The sequence below is a fragment of the Vipera ursinii genome (assembly GCF_947247035.1).
Source record: "Vipera ursinii genome assembly, chromosome: 2".
NCBI lineage: Eukaryota > Metazoa > Chordata > Lepidosauria > Squamata > Viperidae > Vipera > Vipera ursinii.
In genome coordinates this window covers 2,564,965-2,583,771 of record NC_139513.1, presented here as the reverse complement: position 1 = coordinate 2,583,771, position 18,807 = coordinate 2,564,965, and the positions used below count along the sequence as shown (strand labels likewise).

Below are 18,807 nucleotides of genomic sequence, written 5' to 3'. Positions count from 1 at the left end.
TCTGGCTCGGGTTCAGTGATCACCCCATCGTTGTTATCTGGGATGTTAAGCTCATTCTTGTATAGTTCTTCTGTGTAGTTTTGACACTTCTTCTTAATCTCTTCTGCCTCTGTTAGGTCCCTGCCATTTTGGTCCTTTATCATGCCCATCTTTGCATGAAACGTTCCCTTCATCTCTCCAATTTTCTTGAAAAGATCTCTGGTCCTCCCTATTCTATTGTTTTCTTCTATTTCTTTGCACTGTTCATTTAAGAAGGCATTCTTATCTCTTCTAGCTATTCTCTGGAATTCTCCATTCAATTGGGCATATCTTTCTTTTTCTCCCTTGCCTTTCGCTTCTGTCCTTTCCTCAGCTATTTTCAAAGCTTCCTCAGACAGCCATTTTGCTTTCTTGTATTACTTTTCCTTTGGGATGGTTTTAGTTGCTACCTCTTGTGCAATGTTGCGAACCTCTCTCCATAAGGTTACTTTCGAAGGTTACTTTCAAATAAAATACTCAATGTCCATTTGAGTCCTCCTCATATTTATTAAATAAAAAGTCAAACTTAACTTTTCCCCATGCAGCAAACCCAAAATGCTGTCTGCTTGTCATTCTGACCATCCACCCAACTGCCCACCCGCCCATCTGCCCGTTCGCCAGTCCATCTGCCCATCCGTCCTCTCGTCTGTCCATCCATGCATCTGCCTGCCAGTCCATCTGCCATCTGTCCACTCATCTGTCCGTCTGCCCATCCGTCCATCTGTCCATCCGTCTGCCTGTCCACCCATCCATCTGCCTATCCGCCAGACCAGTCCATATGTCTGTACACACACACACACACACACACAAACACACAGCCTCCACTACTTCCCCCTACCCAACGGAGCACTCCACTGCCACTGCTGCTTCCCATCCATGACAGAGCGCTCCACCGCTGCTTTACCCAGTGGCAAAGGTGGAGTCTGGGAGGCAGCAGCAGGACATAGCTCAGGCATGGCTGTGCAGCAGCAGGGCAGCTCTCAATAAGGCAGATGAACATGAGCGAGCAGCACAGCGCAGCATGGAAACCTCTCCATTTCTCCTCTGCATGGCTGGCTCAGGAATTCTGGAAGTTTAAGCCAGGAGTCATAAAACAGCCAAGGTTGCCTACCCGAGTCCTTGGGCTGGCAGCCCAACCTGTGCCTCCTTAATTTTTTAATTTTAATTCCATTTTTATCCCGCCCTTCTCCGAAGACTCAGGGCGGCTTACAAGCTTAGCAGTAGCCTTCATTCTATGTATATGCGTGCTTATTAGGGCTTTCACACACACCCCAAGCATTATTACAAAGTCAGCTTAATTGCCCCCAACAATCTGGGTCCTCATTTTACCTACCTCGGAAGGCTGAGTCAACCTTGAGCCTGGTGGGATGCGAACCTGCACTAATTGCAGGCAGCTGGTGTTACTTAAGGAGGCATTAGCCCACTGCTCCACCAAGGCTGTTACCCAGGTTCTTAAGGAAAAATGCTTTTTAAAAAGCCAGCCGCGCACACAGGTGGCTGTGAGCAGAGAGAGAGAGAGAGAGAGAGAGAGAGAGAGAGGAAAAGAACCCCACTCACCTTTCTAGCACTCCTCCCGTCTCTTCCTTCGCTGCCGCCATGTGCAGTCCGAAGAAGTGGTTCGTGGGCAGTCCCACAAGCCAAAGAACTTCAATCAATTCAAACTTCACAAGTTTTTCTTTTCCATGAGAAGTTTGAATTGATTGAACTTTTTTAGTCCCACTTTTTTTTTTGGACTGCACATGGCGGAGGACTGGGAGCCGCAGGAGACAGTTGAAAGAGCCGCATGCGGCTCCGCAGCCGCAGGTTGCCGACCCATGGGCTAGTTGGTGTGTGCATCTTCCTGCTTTCGCACAGCCCCGGTTGCATGACGATTGCTGTGTGATGGGTATTCGTGGCCCCACTTGTATGAGCCTTGCCATGGGCATTTGCAGCCCCACTCATCTGAGCGTCATCCTGGGCATTTGTGGCTGCATTTGTGTGAGTGCCGCAGACATTTGTGGCCCCACTCACGTGAGTATTCACAGCCCCAATAGTGCAAGCATCGTGAGCGTACATGGCTCCACACACAAGGATCTCTGCAAACGTTGCAGGTATTCATGCACGAGCACACGGGCTAACGCCTCCCACAAAACCATCCCTTCTTTCTCCCCTCATACCCACTCCAGGCTGCCAATGCCAAAAGGTTGGGAAACTCTGCCCTTAGGCATGGAAGCCAGCTGGGTGACTTTTCGCCTGTCATTCTCTTTTGGTAAACCACTCACAGGCCGTTTGTTGTAGGAAAAATAGAAGGGGGTATTCAGCTTGAGTTCTTATGTCTTTTTAAAGACAGGGTTTCCCTTGGCACCCATGGCCAGCTGAGTCAAGTAATCAGCCAAAAGCCAGAAGGGGTTCAAACTCCCTTCTAAATCAGAGAATCTCTGCTTCAGATGGAATTCCTAAAGATCAATGGGGCTGGATTTCAACCCAATCCACCAATTCAACCATAGTTTGGTCATCAGATGGGGAAAGTTACTGGGGATCTAAAGAAGAAAACCTTTGATCTAGGACACTGTAACTCTGGAATATTGTCCGGATTCCTGTCCTGTGCTGCATGAGTAAAAAGTGCATTTAAAAAAGGAAGAACGAAGCTACGAGACTGAAACTTTATATAAAAACAATTCTGGAGATTAGTCCTTAAAATGAAAATGAAGAGACCTTTATTCAAGAAATTGCATGATGACAGCAAAGCTGAGATTGCCCATCCTTGGCTTAAACTTGGCATGGTGTTTTTTTTATCATCCCAAGAGTTGAGGAAGCCAGAACCCTAAATACAAGAGAACTGAAAGTGAGGATGAAGGTGTAGGTCATTCTCTGAACTTGTGGGTTGGTTTCCGAACATTTCATTACCAGGCTAGGTAACATCTTCAGCAGAGTTTAGAGGATGTCAGTGTTAAGTGTCCTTGTTTATAAGGGCTTCATGTGTAGGTGTATTAAGAGAGGGTCTTGTGATGGGCTTTGAAATGGGGAGGTTACATCAGTTCAGGGTCATTGGGAGGTTAACGTCTGGGGGGCTTACATGGGTTGGTTGAGGGTCAGTGCTCTCTCTGGTCGGCTTTGTGGTTGATTTGGATTCTGAGGAGTTCATAGGCTAGTTGTAGGTCAATGTGCGTGTTAATCGAATTGCTCCCCATCACAAGACCCATCAGAAGCCTCTCAATGATGACTTACACCTGACCCATCACAAGAATAGAACAGAACAGAATGTAATGAAACAGAATAGAATCTGGAGGGGATCTTGGAGGTCTTCTAGTCCAGGCCCCCCACTCAAGCCGGGGAACCTATACCATCTCATACAAGTGACTATCCAGTCTCTTCTTAAAAGCCTCCAGTGATGGAGCACCCACAATTTCTGAAGGGAAACTGTTCCACTGGTTGTCCTCACTGTTAGGATCTTTCTCCTTAATTCAAGATTGCTTCTCTCTTTGATCAGTTTCCAACTGTTGTTTCTTGCCCTGCCCTCTGGTGCTTTGCAGAATAATTTGATCCATTCTTCTTTGTGACAGCCTCTGAAATACTGGAATACTGCTATCACGTCACTCCTGTTTCTTTTTTTAGACTAACCAAAGCCAAGTCCTGCAGCTGTTCTTCCTATGTTTGTCTCCAGGCCTTTGATCAACTTAGTTGCTCTCCTTTGACCCTCTCTTGACACCCACACCTGAAGCACTTAACCCTGACATCCCCTAAACTCTGCTGAAGATGTTACCTAGCCTGGTAACGAAATGTTCAGAAACCAACCCACAAACTCGGAGAACAAACCTTCACCCTGATCCTACACCCAAGCTACAGATATTCGCCACTATTGCAGAAATGAAAGTGTTGACAGTCCTTGTAATAAATGTTCAATGATGGAGATGTAAATTAAGGAGCAAAAAGAGCAGAGTCAAAGGTCAGAGTCATCGTTATGTAACTATGTTAGGTGCTTATAGTGGCCAATAAATTTAGAGATACAAAAAGTGAAGGGTGCAAAGTGGGTCTTCCAAAAAAGATTATATTCAGGGCTGTACATGAACAAATGCTCAACATTATTCAACAAAACCAATTGTAGTTATTTTTCTCCACCCTCTTCAGATTCGTTCCTTATCTTCCCTTCATTCCCTAACATTTCATTTCTCCACAGTAATATATAGCTCAAGCATCCAAAATTTTTGACAATTTGTTTATACAGTTCTTTTCTGTGCTCATAAAGGGACTACACAATTTTTCCCAGTGTGGCTCCATTTATGGGAAGTGAGGGAACTTGATGTAGGGAAACATCTTCCACACTCCAAGCATTTATATGGTTTCTCCCCAGTGTGGATTCTGTTATGTACAATATAATCATGTTTTAGTCGGAAGATTTTTGCACAATTCTTGCATTTGTAGGGTTTCTCCCTGGTATGGATCATTTTGTGAGCAGTAAGATAACTTGAAATTCTGAAGCCGTTTCCACACTCTGGGCATTTATATGGTTTTTCCCCAGTATGGTTCCTTTTGTGGTAAGTCAGGAAACCTGATTCAGTGAAGCATTTTCCACACTCCACATATTTATATGGTTTTTCTCATGTGGGTTCTTTTATGGATAGTGAGGGAACTTGAACGAGTGAAGCATTTTCCACACTCCTGGCATTTATATGGTTTTTCCCCAGTGTGGATTCTTTTATGGATAGTGAGGGAACTTGAACGATTGAAGCATTTTCCACACTCCTGGCATTTATATGGTTTTTCCCCAGTGTGGATTCTTTTATGGAGAGCAAGATTACTTGAACTAGTGAAGCATTTTCCACATTCCTGGCATTCATATTGTTTCCCCCCAGTGTGGATTCTTTTATGGAGAGCAAGGGAACTTGAAGTAGTGAAGCATTTTCTACATTCCTGGCATTCATATGGTTTTTCCATTGCATGAATCCTTGCATGAGAGGTAAGCTCATTTCCAGAGCGGAAGCTCTTTCCGCATTCCTTGCATTCATATGGCTTTTCCCCAGTGTGGATTCTTTTATGGATAGTGAGGGAACTTGAACGATTGAAGCATTTTCCACACTCCTGGCATTTATATGGTTTTTCCCCAGTGTGGATTCTTTTATGGAAAGCAAGGGAACTTGAACTAGTGAAGCATTTTCCACACTCCTGGCATTCATATGGTTTTTCCCCAGTGTGGATTCTTTTATGGAGAGCAAGGTAACTTGAAGTAGTGAAGCATTTTCCACACTCCTGGCATTCATACGGTTTTTCCTTTACATGAATCCTTGCATGAGAGGTAAGCTCATTTCCAATACGGAAGCTCTTTCCGCATGCCTTGCATTCATACGGTTTTTCCCCAGTGTGGATTCTTTTATGGATAGTGAGGGAACTTGAAGTAATGAAACATTTTCCACATTCCTGGCATTTATATGGTTTTTCCCCAGTGTGGATTCTTTTATGGACAGCGAGGGAACTTGATTGAGTGAAGCATTTTCCACACTGTTGGCATTTATATGGTTTCTCCCCTAAATGAATCCTTGCATGAGAAGTAAGGTTATTTGCAGTATGGAAGCTCTTTCCGCACTCCATGCATTTATATCGTTTTTCCCCTGTGTGGATTCTTTTATGGATAGTGAGGGAACATGAATGAGTGAAGCATTTTCCACACTCCTGGCATTTATATGGTTTTTCCCCACTGTGGATTCTTTTATGATTACCGAGGGAACTTAAACTAGTGAAGCATTTTCCACACTCCTGGCATTTATATGGTTCTTCTCCAGTGTGGATTCTTTTATGGAAAGTGAGGGAACTTGAACTAATGAAGCATTTTCCACACTCCTGGCATTTATGTGGTTTTTCCCCAGTGTGGATTCTTTTATGATTACCGAAGGAACTTAAGCTAGTGAAGCATTTTTCACACTCCTGGCATTTATATGGTTTTTCCCCAGTGTGGATTCTTTTATGGACAGCAAGGCAACTTGAAATAGTGAAGCATTTTCCACACTCCTGGCATTCATATGGTTTTTCCCCAGTGTGGATTCTTTTATGGTAAATGAGGGAACTTGAAACAGTGAAGCTCTTTCCACACTCCGGGCATTTATATGGTTTTTCTCCGGTGTGGATTCTTTTATGGGCAGTGAGGGAACTTGAATTAGTGAAGTGTTTTCCACACTCCCTACATTTATACGGTTTCTGTCCAGTGTGGTTTCGGTTATGTACGGTATACTGATATTTTTGACTGAAGGTCTTTCCACACTTGGGACATTCATATGGTTTCTCGCCTGTGTGACTCCTAAAATGGGAAGTGAGGCTTTGTGGAAAACTGAAGCTCTTTCCGCATACCCTGCTTTTGTATGGGTTTTCTGTGTGGATCCTTTTATGGGAAGTAAAATAATTTGAGTCTCTGAAGGTTTTTCCACAATCCAGGCATTTAAAAGCTTTCTCTCCATGTATTCTCTGTGGCAAAGTAACCGAGAAGGTCCTTCGGAAATCTTTTTCATGTTCATTTGTTTTCTCTATCATGTGGCTTCTGCAACACTCACATAATCCTGATTCGTCTGCAGGTATTTTTCCACACTCCGGCCAAGCCTCTTTTTCTGGCTGATCATCTTTGCTGGAGACGTCAATGACAGCTACATGTGGTAAAGTAGAGCATTTCTCTAGCTCCCCCTTTAATTGTTTTTCCTCAGAACTTTGCTTTCCAAAAAATGTCTCTGCGTGTTTCATTCTGCCTTTTTGAAATGCTGCTGCCGATTCTTGGCCAGAATCCATCTTCTCCCATTCATCACCTGCTTGGAGCAGGAAAAAAAGAAGAAAAGTTGACATAAAGTGAGATGCAAAGAGGATCAAGCCCCCTCCTTGTTGCATCTCTTATTTGAACATTAATTATGCCCCCACCCTCCTCAAACCTTCTTCCTTTTAGCTCTTTGTGTGATTCTTCTGCCTGTGTCTATCAGGGTATGTTCAAAACATGGGGTGATGCCTGTTATCGGTGTCAGGTCCCCAAAATATATTATTGTTTCCTTATGCCTATTCCTGAATCTGTAACTTTTCTTTGTGGCCTGCCATTCTGTTGGGAGGGGGGATGACTTGGGGATACTTTGCACTGTCCTGCTATGGTGCCCTTCCCCCAGGGGATGGAATGTATCACCCTTATCTGAGAGATGGTTGCGCTTGGAGCCAGAAGGAAATGAAAGAGACCTTGAAAGAATGTGCCAAAGAAGCCAGTTAAAACACTATTCCACCTGTGGGTTGGCTGGAATTCAAATGAACACTGGACTCTGGGGGGAGGAGTATTGAATAATGCTTTTATTATATCGCTTCCATGAGTTTTTCCTCAGACTTCGTCTTGTTTTCCCTGCTATCACTAGCCCCTAATAAAAGTTCCTTTTGAGACAATGCCTGTTTCAAGAGTTCTGCTTTATTGGGTGGCTTAGCTGAGGCAGCTCCTTACAATTGGGTTGATATAAGACCTGATGTTGGGGTCTCTCTTGTCCTCCATGTTTTCTTGAAGATGTTTCATTACCCAAACTAGATAACATCATCAGTGCTAGTAAGTAGGGTTTGTTCTCACCCTTTATTGGCACTGATGATGTTACCCAGATTGGGTAATGAAACATCTGTAAGAAAACAACCAAGCTCAGAAAGCACCAAGGATCCCTCATTTCAACCATGAGCTGCAAATATGCTCACTTATTACAATCATGTAGACCAGGGGTCCCCAGCCATTGGGCCACGGACCACTACTGGGCCATATCTGTTGGCCATCGGGCCACCTGAGTGGCTTGCCAGTCTGCATGTGTGTGCATACGCGCACCCACCCTCCCACTCATGTTAGAGTTGCCATGAGCATTGCTGGGGCGCTAGTGTTGCAACGAGCATCATGCAGGTGCTAGCATCACCTTGAGCGTCACGTGGGCCTTAGCGTCACTGTGTAGCATGGGTGGTAACATCATCGCGAGCATCACATGGAGCTTAGCATTGCTGTGAGTGGTTTTTGTCCACGTGGCCCCATTTGCATGTGCGCATTGGTTTAATTTCAATCTGGACATGCTGGTGGATTTGAACCTGGGAACTCATCTCAAGGAGGGAGCCCTGCACTGAACAAAATAGTACTGAGACGGGGTATGTTCATTCATCCTTAGATGTCCCTGCATTTTCCGGGCAGAAGTTACAAATGGAAGCCTTGGAGAAAGTTGGTGGGTGGGTGGATGGGTGGGAAGAACCCCTGGAGTGGAAGGTCCCATTACTTGAGAACCTGTACCATCAGAGGGCCCAATTCTCTAATAGCCAAATCCCTGTAACACTATTAGGACTTCCGAATGCCATCATTACAGATAGAAAAACCATTCAAATAAAGAGCAGTTAAGGAAACATCAGAGGAAACATTCAGGGAGGTTTTAGGAGAAAACCTAACATTTATTGGAAAATTGGGGGGGAGTAGTCAATAACCAGCAGAAACCTACAAGAAATAAATCCAATTTGAAACTTGGCCATTTTCTTTCTGTCCTGAATATTTCCCATTTACTCATCCCAAAATCACATGGTGAGAGAGAGAGAGAGAGAGAGAGAGAGAGAGAGGGAGGGAGGGAGGGAGGGAGGGAGGGAGGGAGGGAGGGAGAGAGAGAGAGAGGGAGAAGGAGAGAAAGGGAGAGGGTTTGGCTGGAGAGATTATTGTTTAATTCTATGAACTGGTGTCTGGGAATCTCAGAGTTACTTTTGCTTCAACATTACCATGCCGTGTATTCAATATAACCGTAAGATTTTCAGAAACAGAATTAATCTGGATTTTTATTTGGATCCTTGAGCTGGATGTTGACAAATGATTCCCTTAACAACTGTGGGAAGAAAAATCATAAAATGAGCCAAAGGTCATTTAACAACCCTCTTGGTTAGTAAGAGAAATGTTGGGATCATAAGTCACCTTTTGATAATCTGGAAAGCCCTCAAGGAAAGCCCAGGTTAGGGCATCATGTCTGGGGCTCCCAGGAAAGCCGTAATTGTATCTAAGATGGCGACGCCTAGAATGGCTGCGGCTGCATTGGCTCTTGAAGGCGAATAGTTTTGGGAGGGATAGTAAGGGCTATAGGCCACATGATCAGGAAGATTTTAATGTGTTTGAGCAACATGGTGGAACTAAGGTAACATACGACATATGACCGACAATCTTTGCTGGCATGGCGAGTTTCTAGTTGTTTTGGAACTGTTGGTGAGACCGTTAAAAGTCGTTAGCGCTGTTTGAATTTGTTCTACCAGCAGCAAGATCTGACTGCTGGCCTAGTGATGGATTGTATTGCAAATCAGGGCTGTTTCCAGAGGAGGCAGAGGAGGAGAGGACCTGGAGCTTATGGAGCGAAGGAACTGGATGAGGCTGTCAGCAGGCCCAGAGGAAGAGAGAGTGGCTTTTGGAGGAGTTGGTGGCGGCAGCAGCGTGCTCCAGGGGTGAAAAGAAGCAAGGCCTCTTTAAGGAAAAGGTGGAAGAGTCAGGATCAGAAAAAGGAAAGAAGGCGAGGTTGTCAGAATACAAGCGAATTTGAGGGCTAATCCACATGGAGCCCCATTTCCATCTGTCCTGTTTGCCATCGTTCACTCCCTAGAGACTAAAATGGACAATGTGAAATTTGAGCGGGCCACGAACAAGGAGTATATATCGGAGGTGGTGACCCTTTGAGAGCTGTATGCAACGAAATTTCATTTTGATGTATGCCAATTGGTGTACATTCAAAGTGACAATGAAGTTATCATTATCATTAGAAGGCCCCCCCTGTTGAGGTGGCCATTCTTATGCACGCTTTGTCCTGGCTTTTTTTTTTTTTTGGTATCAGTTGTTTTTAAGCCTGGGGATTTTTGCTGTGCATCACCCAGAGTCCCTTTTGGTGAAATAAGTGGCTATACAAATTTGATAAATAAAGTAAAATATGTTTAAATAGAAATGAGAAAAAATCACAAGATGTGAATTGGCACAGGACCCATCTAAGCAGAGCGCCATTCAATGTTTTTATGCACTGAAATGTTTCCTTCGTAGTTTATTTGTTGTTGTTGTTAGTTGCGAAGTTGTGTCCGATGCATTGCAGCCCCATGGACAACGTTCCTCCAGGCCTTCCTGTCCTCTACCATCTTCTGGAGTCCATTTAAGCTCACGCCTCCTGCTTCAGTGACTCCATCCAGCCACCTCATTCTCTGTCATCCCCTTCTTCTCTTGCCCTCAACCTTTCCCAGCATTAGGCTCTTCTCCAGTGAGTCCTTCCTTCTCATTAGGTGGCCAAAGTATTTGAGTTTCAGCTTCAGGATGTGGCCTTCTGAAGAGCAGTCAGGGTTGATAACACCTTGCAGTCCAAGGGACTCGCAGGATTCTTCTCCAGCACCATATTTCAAAGGCCTCGATTCTTTGGCGCTCAGCCTTTCTTATGGGCCAACTTTCACAGCCATACATTGCAACTGGGAAAACCATGGCTTTGACTATAGGAACTTTTGTTGGCAGGGTGATGTCTCTGGTTTTTAGTGTGCTGTCTAGATTTGCCATAGCTTTCCTCCCCAGCAACAAGCGTCTTTTAATTTCTTGGCTGCAGTCCCCATTTGCGGTGATCTTGGAACCCAGGAAAATAAAAACTGTCACTACCTCCATTTCTTCCCCATCTATTTGCCAGGAACTGTGAGGGATGGATGCCATGATCTTGGTTTTCTTAATGTTGTTTCACTTTTGCACTCTTCTTCTTCATCCGCATCAAGAGCCTCTTTAGTTCCTCTTCACTTTCTGCCATTAGAATGGTATTATCTGCACAGGTTGTTATTTCTCCCGGTGAAACTTTTAATTCATCTAGCCTTGCCTTTCTCATGATGTGCTCTGCATATAAGTTAAATAGGCAGGGTGACAGTATACGGCCTTGAAGGACTCCTTTCCCAATTTTAAACCAATCAGTGGTTCCGTGTCCAGTTCTCACTGTTGCTTCTTGATCCGCTTATAGGTTTCTCAAGAGACAAATAAAATGGTCTGGTACTATCTCTTTAAGAACTTGCCACAATTTGTTGTGATCCACACAATCAAAGGCTTTAGAAAAGTCAATGAAGCAGAAGTAGATGTTTTTCTGGAACTCCCTAGCTTTCTCCATGATCCAGCGTACGTTGGCAATTTGATCTCTAGTTCCTCTGCCTCTTTGAAATCCTGCCTGTATTTCTGGAAGTTCTCGATCCACATACTGCTGGAGTCTAGTTTATAGTATTTTAAGCATAGGTTGACTAGCATGTGAAATGAGTGCAATGGTGCGATATTTTGAACATTCTTTGGCATTGCCTTTCTTTGGAATTGGAATGTAAACTGACCTTTTCCAATCCTGTGGCCACTGTTGAATTTTCCAAATTGCTGGCAAATTGAGTGTAGCACTTTTACTGCATTATCTTTTAAGATTTTGAATAGCTCAGCTGGAATACTGTCACCTCCACTAGCTTTGTTGTTGCTCAGATTTCCTAAGGCCCATTTCATTTCACATTCTAAGATGTCAGTGACAACCCCATTGTGGTTATCTGGGACGTTAAGCTCATTCTTATATAGTTATAATATAATCAGTTCTTCTGTGTAGTTTTGCCACTTCTTCTTAATCTCTTCTGCCTCTGTTAGGTCCCTGCCATTTTGGTCCTTTGTCATGCCCATCATTGCATGAAACGTTCCCTTCATATCTCCAATTTTCTTGAAGAGATCTCTCGTCCTCCCTATTCTATTGTTCTCTTCTATTTCTTTGTACTGTTCATTTAAGAAGGCATTCTTATCTCTTCTAGCTATTCTCTGGAATTTTGCATTCAATTCGGTGTATCTTTCTCTTTCTCCCTTGCCTTTCGCTTCCCTTCTTTCCTCAGCTATTTGCAAAGCTTCCTCAGACAGCCATTTTACTTTCTTGTATTTCTTTTTCTTTGGGATGGTTTTAGTTGCTACCTCTTGTACAATGTTGTGAACCTCCATCCATAATTCTTCAGGTACCCTGTCTATCAGCTCTAATTCCTTAAATATATTTGTCACCTCTACTGTGTATTCATCAGGGATATGATTTAGTTCACATCTGTTTAGACTAGTGCTTTTCCCTACTTTCTTCAAGCTAAGCCTAAATTTTGCAACAAGAAGCTCATGATCTGAGCCACAGTCAGCTCCTGGTCTTGTTTTTACTGACTGTATAGAGCTTCTCTATCTTTGGCTGCAGATATTGAACGATTTGCCTTGGATTCGCACTGATATCATTCTGTCATTTTGGGGATTGTATCCCAGTATTGCTTTTTCTACCCTTTTATTGACTATGAAGGCTACTCCATTTCTTCTGAGGAATTCTTATCCGCAATAGTATACCTGATGATCCTCTGAATTAAATTTACCCATTACTGTCCATTTTAGTTTGCTGATTCCTAAGATGTTGATGTTCAGTCTTGTCATCTCTTGTTTGAGCACGTCCAGCTTGCCTTGATTCATGGATCTTACATTCCAGGTTCCTATGGAGAACAGATCTTTACAGCATTGGACCTTCCTTTCACCACCAGATACATTCACAGCTGAGTGTCCTTTTAGCTTTGGCCCAGTCGCTTCATTCTTTCTGGCGCTACTAGCACTAGCTATCTGCTCTTCCCCAGTAGCATATTGGACACCTTCTGACCTGAGGGGCTCATCTTCCAGTGTCATATCTTTTTGCCTTTTAGTACTGTCCATGGGGTTTTCATGGCAGAGATACTGGAGTGGGTTGCCATTTCCTTCTCTAGTGGATCACATTTTGTCAGAACTCTCTGCTATGACCTGTCTGTCTTGGGTGGTCCTGCATGGCATAGCTCATAGCTTGAGTTACAAAACCCCTTTGCCGCAACAAGCCAGTAATCCATAAAGAGGTAGTAGTTTATTAATTTATTAAATTTATATGCGTCACCTCACCTTCCCAATAGGGTGACTCTGGGTGGCTTAAAGAATGCTGAGGGAGACGGATGGCCTAGAAACATGAAAGATAAATAGATGGATGGATGGATAGATGGAGATAGATAGATAGATAACTTCCTTGGAATAGAAAAAGGCTAGATCTCTTCCTGCTTCTTCCCAAGAGATGACATCTCTTTGGAGACCTTTTAATAAGAAACAGCAGATGGCATTTAATTACTAAACTCTCTGACACACGAGTAGCAAAGTTGCTTACCCAGAGACGCCACATTCCTATAATTTTCCAGCATGACTTCCCAATGGAGCGCTTTCTGGTCAGAATCCAGCTGAGACCACTCCTCCTTGGAGAAATACACGGCCACCTCATTGAAGGACACAAGACCCTCCTGAACAAGGAAATAAAGAACCGAAAAAGGTCAAGGACAATTTGTAAGGTCTATCCCATTACGTACAAATTCCCAAACCAAAGATATGCACTAAGTTGAATGGCTGTGCTTGGTAGGATTCCAAGGTTTAGGTTATAAAAACAGATCAAAAGCCTTTGAGTGAAGAAATAGTTCAGGCAAGCTTAATCAATGATTGATGTGGCAAGATATTCAGTGCCATTCAGTGAAAGTAATCGTAGTTTCCTTATGGATCCACCATCTCTCTCTCTCTCTCTCTCTCTCTCTCTCTCTCTCTCTCTCTCTCTCTCTCACATACACACACACACACACTCACTCACTTTACATTGTTGTTGTTAGCTGCGAAGTCGTGTCCGACCCATCGCGACCCTATGGACAACATTCCTCCAGGCCTTCCTGTCCTCTACCATCTTCTGGAGTCCATTTAAGCTCACGCCTACTGCTTCAGTGACTCCATCCAGCCACCTCATTCTCTGTCGTCCCCTTCTTCTATTGCCCTCGATCTTTCCCAGCATTAGGCTCTTCTCCAGTGAGTCCTTCCTTCTCATTAGGTGGCCAAAGTATTTGAGTTTTAGCTTCAGGATCTGGCCTTCTAAAGAGCAGTCAGGATTGATCTCCTCTAGGACTGACCGGTATTTATATCTATCTATTTGAAGTTAGTAAAAATAAAAACGATGAACTCCGGGATATAAGAGTAAATTCTTCTTTATTGCTGAGCTTTCGTCAACAAGCTGTTGACATCATCAGAGCAAGGGCTGAATGATAAGGGAGTCAGTACATACACTTGTATGGCAGTTATAACATTCTAATTGTGGAATGTGGGTGTGGCCTGTTCGTGACAAGCTCGCTCGTGATTGTATTTAAGACTAAACACCAGGGTACATGAACATATTCTAGCAGTTAAAAGACAAGAACAATGGTCCCGAGTCTGGGCCCATATAGCAGAACATGGCCATACCTTTGATTTCAAAGGAACTATAGTCATCTCTCAAGACCCCACTAAAAGTGGCCGTCTATTGAAAAAGGCTTGGTTGTCTGATAATTCAATTAATAGACATATTGAATTATTATCACCATACCAAACTCTGAGAAGGCATTTACAACAACACAAAACTTCCAAACCCTTAAATACAATCAACAAAGACACAAACACACCACTCCACCCACCTGTCAAACACCATATCAACACAACAGATGAGATTATTATAACACAATCCATTCCAATTGAACTAAACAGCAGACAAAATTCTAACACAACAATGATAACTTGCATAACCAACACACCATCTGACACTTCTACACATAAAGACAACACCACTTCTGACCACAACACCCAAGACGCAAATCTTGCAACTTCACTAAATAACCACACATAACCACACACAAGGTTATGTGCCACAAGTTCTTTCTCTATTAGCTAAGAAGCAAGGGAGATACTGTATATGTGTTAAATATGACTTGACAAATATTTAACACATATATCTCCCTTGCTTCTTAGCTAATAGAGAAAGAACCTGTGGCTCAGGAAGTTAAAGCAACTGCCTAATATATATAAACAGCCCAGGTTCGAATCTCAGATAAAAAAAATGGTTATGACTAACTGATGAGAACATAAGAAGTTTAAAATGATCATATTAGCCTCCCAAAAATTCTTTATTAGCAATTTGAATAATTTACACAAATAATGAGCTGTCATAAGTTGTGACTATAACCTGTGGATAGCCTTGAGTTAGGACAAAGAGGAAAGAAAGATTTAATTAGCAATGCGTATTCAAATGACTTGACAAATATTTAACACATATATTTCCCTTGCTTCTTAGCTAATAGAGAAAGAACCTGTGGCTCAGGAAGTTAAAGCAACTGCCTAATATATAATCAGCCCAGGTTCGAATCTCAGATTAAAACTAAAAAAAGGGTATGACTAACTGATGAGAACATAAGAAGTTCGAAATGATCATATTAGCCTCCTATCTTCACTGGCTATCTTCACTGGATTGTAATCTTCTGTCTTTTAATCTTTTCACTGGTTGTAGACAAGGCTTTCTAAAAATGGTATTGCGCTTTTTGAGTATTTATGTATTTTTGAACAATCTTGCACAATTCCAAATCAAAAAATTATAAAACGAACAGGTACAGTTTAGCACTTGCTGCCCATGTGATATTCCCATCTCTTGAAGGACTCTTTAAGAAGTTAGCGTGTGTAAACTAATAGTAGGAAAAGTATCCAGAAAAAGGGGGAGTTAAGTACTGGTCTTAAAAAGTTTTCTTAATATAAATCTCAAGGTAGATTTTACAATCCATAATGTACCCAAACAATAGAACTCAGAGGGGCCTAGGGTGACTGAGAGCAACTTGAATTTTCTATTCCCCATACCATGTTGCTCAGGACTACAAAAATATCCAAGCCAGAAGAAGAAAGAATTATATAATCATAGAGTATCAGAGATGGAAGGAGCCTTGGAGGTCCTCTAATCCAACCCTCTGCCCAAGCAGGAGGCTCTATACCATTCTGGAGAAATATTTGTTTAATCTCTTCTTGAAAACCTCCACTGATGGAGCATCCACAGCTTCTGGAGGCAAGCCGTTCCAATGATTAATTGTTCTCACCGTCAGGAAACTCCTCCTTAGTTCTAGGTTGCTTCTCTCCTTGATAATCTTCCATTTGCTACTTTTGGTCTTGCTCTCAGTTGCTTTAGAGAACGGCTTGTTCCCCTCTTCGCTGTGACTGCCCTCAAGTATATGACTGTCATGTCACCCCAATCCTTTTCTTTGCTAGACTAGACATATCTAGTTTCTAGATTCAACCTAGAAAGAAGGAAATTTTTCTGACAGTGAGAACAATCAATCAATGGAACAGTTTGCCTTCAGAAGTTGCGGGAGCTTCATCACTGGAGGCTTTCAAGAAGAGACTGGACTGCCATCTGTCAGAAATTGTATAGGGTCTCCGGCTTGGCCTAGGCCAAGGGTAGGGAACCTTGGTTCTTTTATAACTTGTGGACTTCAATACCCAGAATTCCTGAGCCAGCCAAGCAGACTCAGGAATTCTGGGAATTGAAGTCCAGAAGTCATAAAAGTGCCAAGGTTCCCTACCTCTGACATAGACGAAGAAATTCCCTTCCAACTCTGTTATTCTATTCTATTAGTGAATTTTCTCCTCTTACTTGAGTTGCAGGTTCAGCAACTGTCTCAGCTGCACCATAGAGAGCAGACAACTCCACTGTAGTCTTCCCTGTGAGGAAAAACAGAATTTTAAAAAGCATAATTAATAACATAGGAAGAGACATTTTACAGAAGAGGAGAGAGTTTGGGACTTTCTGGAGAATTGGGGACCTTTGATTACCTCCGAAGGAGTCCAGACTTGGATCTTCCAGAGAAATGCTCCTCAAAAACAACTCCGGAGGAGAATTTGATGGATTCCTTTTTCTCTCAGAATCTCTGATGTCGTTTGTGAAGGACTTGAAATAGGAGACAGGAGAAAAGAAGAATTAGTGGACATCAGACAACACAAAGTGGATTCTTGAAAGTCTCCAATGTTCACCAGTGAGGCTGGAAAATAAGAAAGGAATGTCTGTCATCATTTTTTATAACAGGTAATGAAACAATATCCTACAAGAATTAGTGAAACATCTTCACATATTATGAATTCCAAAAACCTGGTAGGGAGATGTCTATGGAGATTCTCAGACATTCAGGTCATGGTTGTTCCAAAAATGCTTTTTCAAGAGGCAACTGGACTTTCTATTTTTTCTCTTTGAAAACATTTTGCTTCTCATCCAAGAAATGTCTTCAGCTGTGAGTGGATGGTGCACAATGGAAGGATTTATATTCCTTGCAGGCAGCTGGTCATTTTCATTGTTTTAGAAACGCTGAGGCCACTTGGAAGTTTATCTGTGTCTCAGGGACAGCTGAGTAGTGCAAATGGGTGTAGACCCTTCTTGGAACTGCTGAAAGGACTGTGTTGTAGACGGGAAATAAATGATGTCGTATCCCTCCCCCTCTATTGAGAGAGGGCTATTCAACATCATCTATCTCCACTCTACAACACAGTCCTTTCAGCAGATCCAAGAAGGCTCCACAACCATATGCCCCACTCAGGTGACCCTGAGAACACAGATAAACTTCCAAGTGGCCTGAATGACTCTCTAAAAGAATGCAAATGTCCAGCTTTCTGCAAGGAGTATAAATCCTTCCATTCCCCACCATTCCATTAGAGCTGAAAAAGCTTCTTGGATAAGAAGAGAAACATCTTGAAAGAAAAACAAGGAAGTCCAATTGCCTCGTAAAAAAGCACCTTTGGGACTCTGATAGGGAGGGGTGAAGAATTTTATTCCAGTCAACCCCTTCTGGGCTCCCAAGGTGAAGGTCTCTCACCTGCTCCTTCTGCTCCCCTGCCTGGCTCAAGAGGAGGCCTTCCACCAGGGCCACCGCCTGGGAGCTGGTCTCTGCTCCACACTCTCGCACCCAGTTCTCCATCTTAACAGGCAGAAGGGCCAGAAACTGCTCCAGAACAACCAGGTCCAGCATCTGGGCTTTGGTGTGCTTTTCTGCTTTGAACCATCGATTACAAAAGTCATGGAGTCGGCTGCAAAGTCCTCGGAGATCCTCAGAAGCCTGATATCGGACGCTCCTGAAGTTCCAGGACTGAACTTCTGAAGGGATGATGGTGTCTTCTTCCAGCATCTTCTGCCCACTTCTTGCCCAGGTCTCCTCACAGCTCCCAGGCCGAACAGCTGAAAGGCCTTTTCCAGTTCCCTCACTTGCTAAAGGTTGGGTCTCTATTCTTTCTCTGTTTTGTAACGCAACACCAAATGTGTCCATGGACTCCTATGTGAATCTGCAAGCAACTTTTCATTCAAAGGACTGTTTCTCTTGCTGTAGCTGTGGTGAGAGTTAGACGTTCAGCCCTCTTTAGCCAAGACATCATTTTATCTATACATGCGTACAGATGGCTTCCAGTTTGTGTCTCTAAGATGGAAAAGAAAATAAATGCAGAACAGAACTGAATAATAGAGTTGGAAGGGACACTGGAGTTCTTCTAATCCAGGGGTGTCAAACTCAATTTCATTGAGGGCTGCATCAGCATTGCGGTTGCCGGGTGGGTATGGCCAGGGTGGGCGTGTCCTACTGGGTGGGCGTGGCTAGTGTGTATGGTCTACTGGGTGGGCATGGCAAGCTCTACAACAGACATGTCAAACACAAGGCCCGGGGGCCAGATCCGGCCCACGAAGTAGTTTCATGCGGCCCGCGAAGCCATCCTGGAAACAGTGAGGGAACGGCCCCCACTGCCTTGGCCCTGGCCCAGAGACCCTCCTTCTGCCAGAGACCCTCAGATCTGTCCCATTCCTGCCCAGGCCCCTATAGGCACCCTTGATGCGAACGATGTAGAGCTGGCCATGCCCACCCAGTAGGCCATACGCACTCTAGCCACGCCCACCCAGTAGGCCACGCCCACCCAGGCCATACCCACCCGGCCCCCTTAGGGCAACAGCAATGCTGATGCGGCCCTCA

General features: G+C 43.6%; 1 protein-coding gene across 1 annotated transcript; it reads right to left on the bottom strand.

The window, feature by feature from the left end:
• Nucleotides 1–2,710: 2,710 nt before the first annotated feature.
• LOC310634119 (uncharacterized protein) lies at nucleotides 2,711–18,229 on the bottom strand. Its single transcript, XM_083352188.1, has 5 exons — nucleotides 17,671–18,229; nucleotides 16,640–16,754; nucleotides 16,461–16,528; nucleotides 13,152–13,281; nucleotides 2,711–6,782 (listed from the first exon to the last, which is right to left on the bottom strand). Exons 1-5 carry the CDS (start codon nucleotides 18,115–18,117, stop codon nucleotides 4,582–4,584), a joined length of 2,961 nt encoding a protein of 986 aa, XP_083208314.1. The 5' UTR covers nucleotides 18,118–18,229; the 3' UTR covers nucleotides 2,711–4,581.
• Between the last annotated feature and the right edge of the window lie 578 nt (nucleotides 18,230–18,807).

Excerpts from the sequence above, each read along its gene's own strand:
- LOC310634119 (XM_083352188.1), bottom strand. The coding sequence starts at position 18,117 with ATGGACACATTTGGTGTTGCGTTACAAAACAGAGAAAGAATAGAGACC. Across the intron at positions 16,529-16,639 it reads AAGTCTGGACTCCTTCGGAG|GGAAGACTACAGTGGAGTTG; the intron begins GTAATCAAAGGT and ends TTTTCCTCACAG. Across the intron at positions 6,783-13,151 it reads TAGGAATGTGGCGTCTCTGG|GTGATGAATGGGAGAAGATG; the intron begins GTAAGCAACTTT and ends TGCTCCAAGCAG.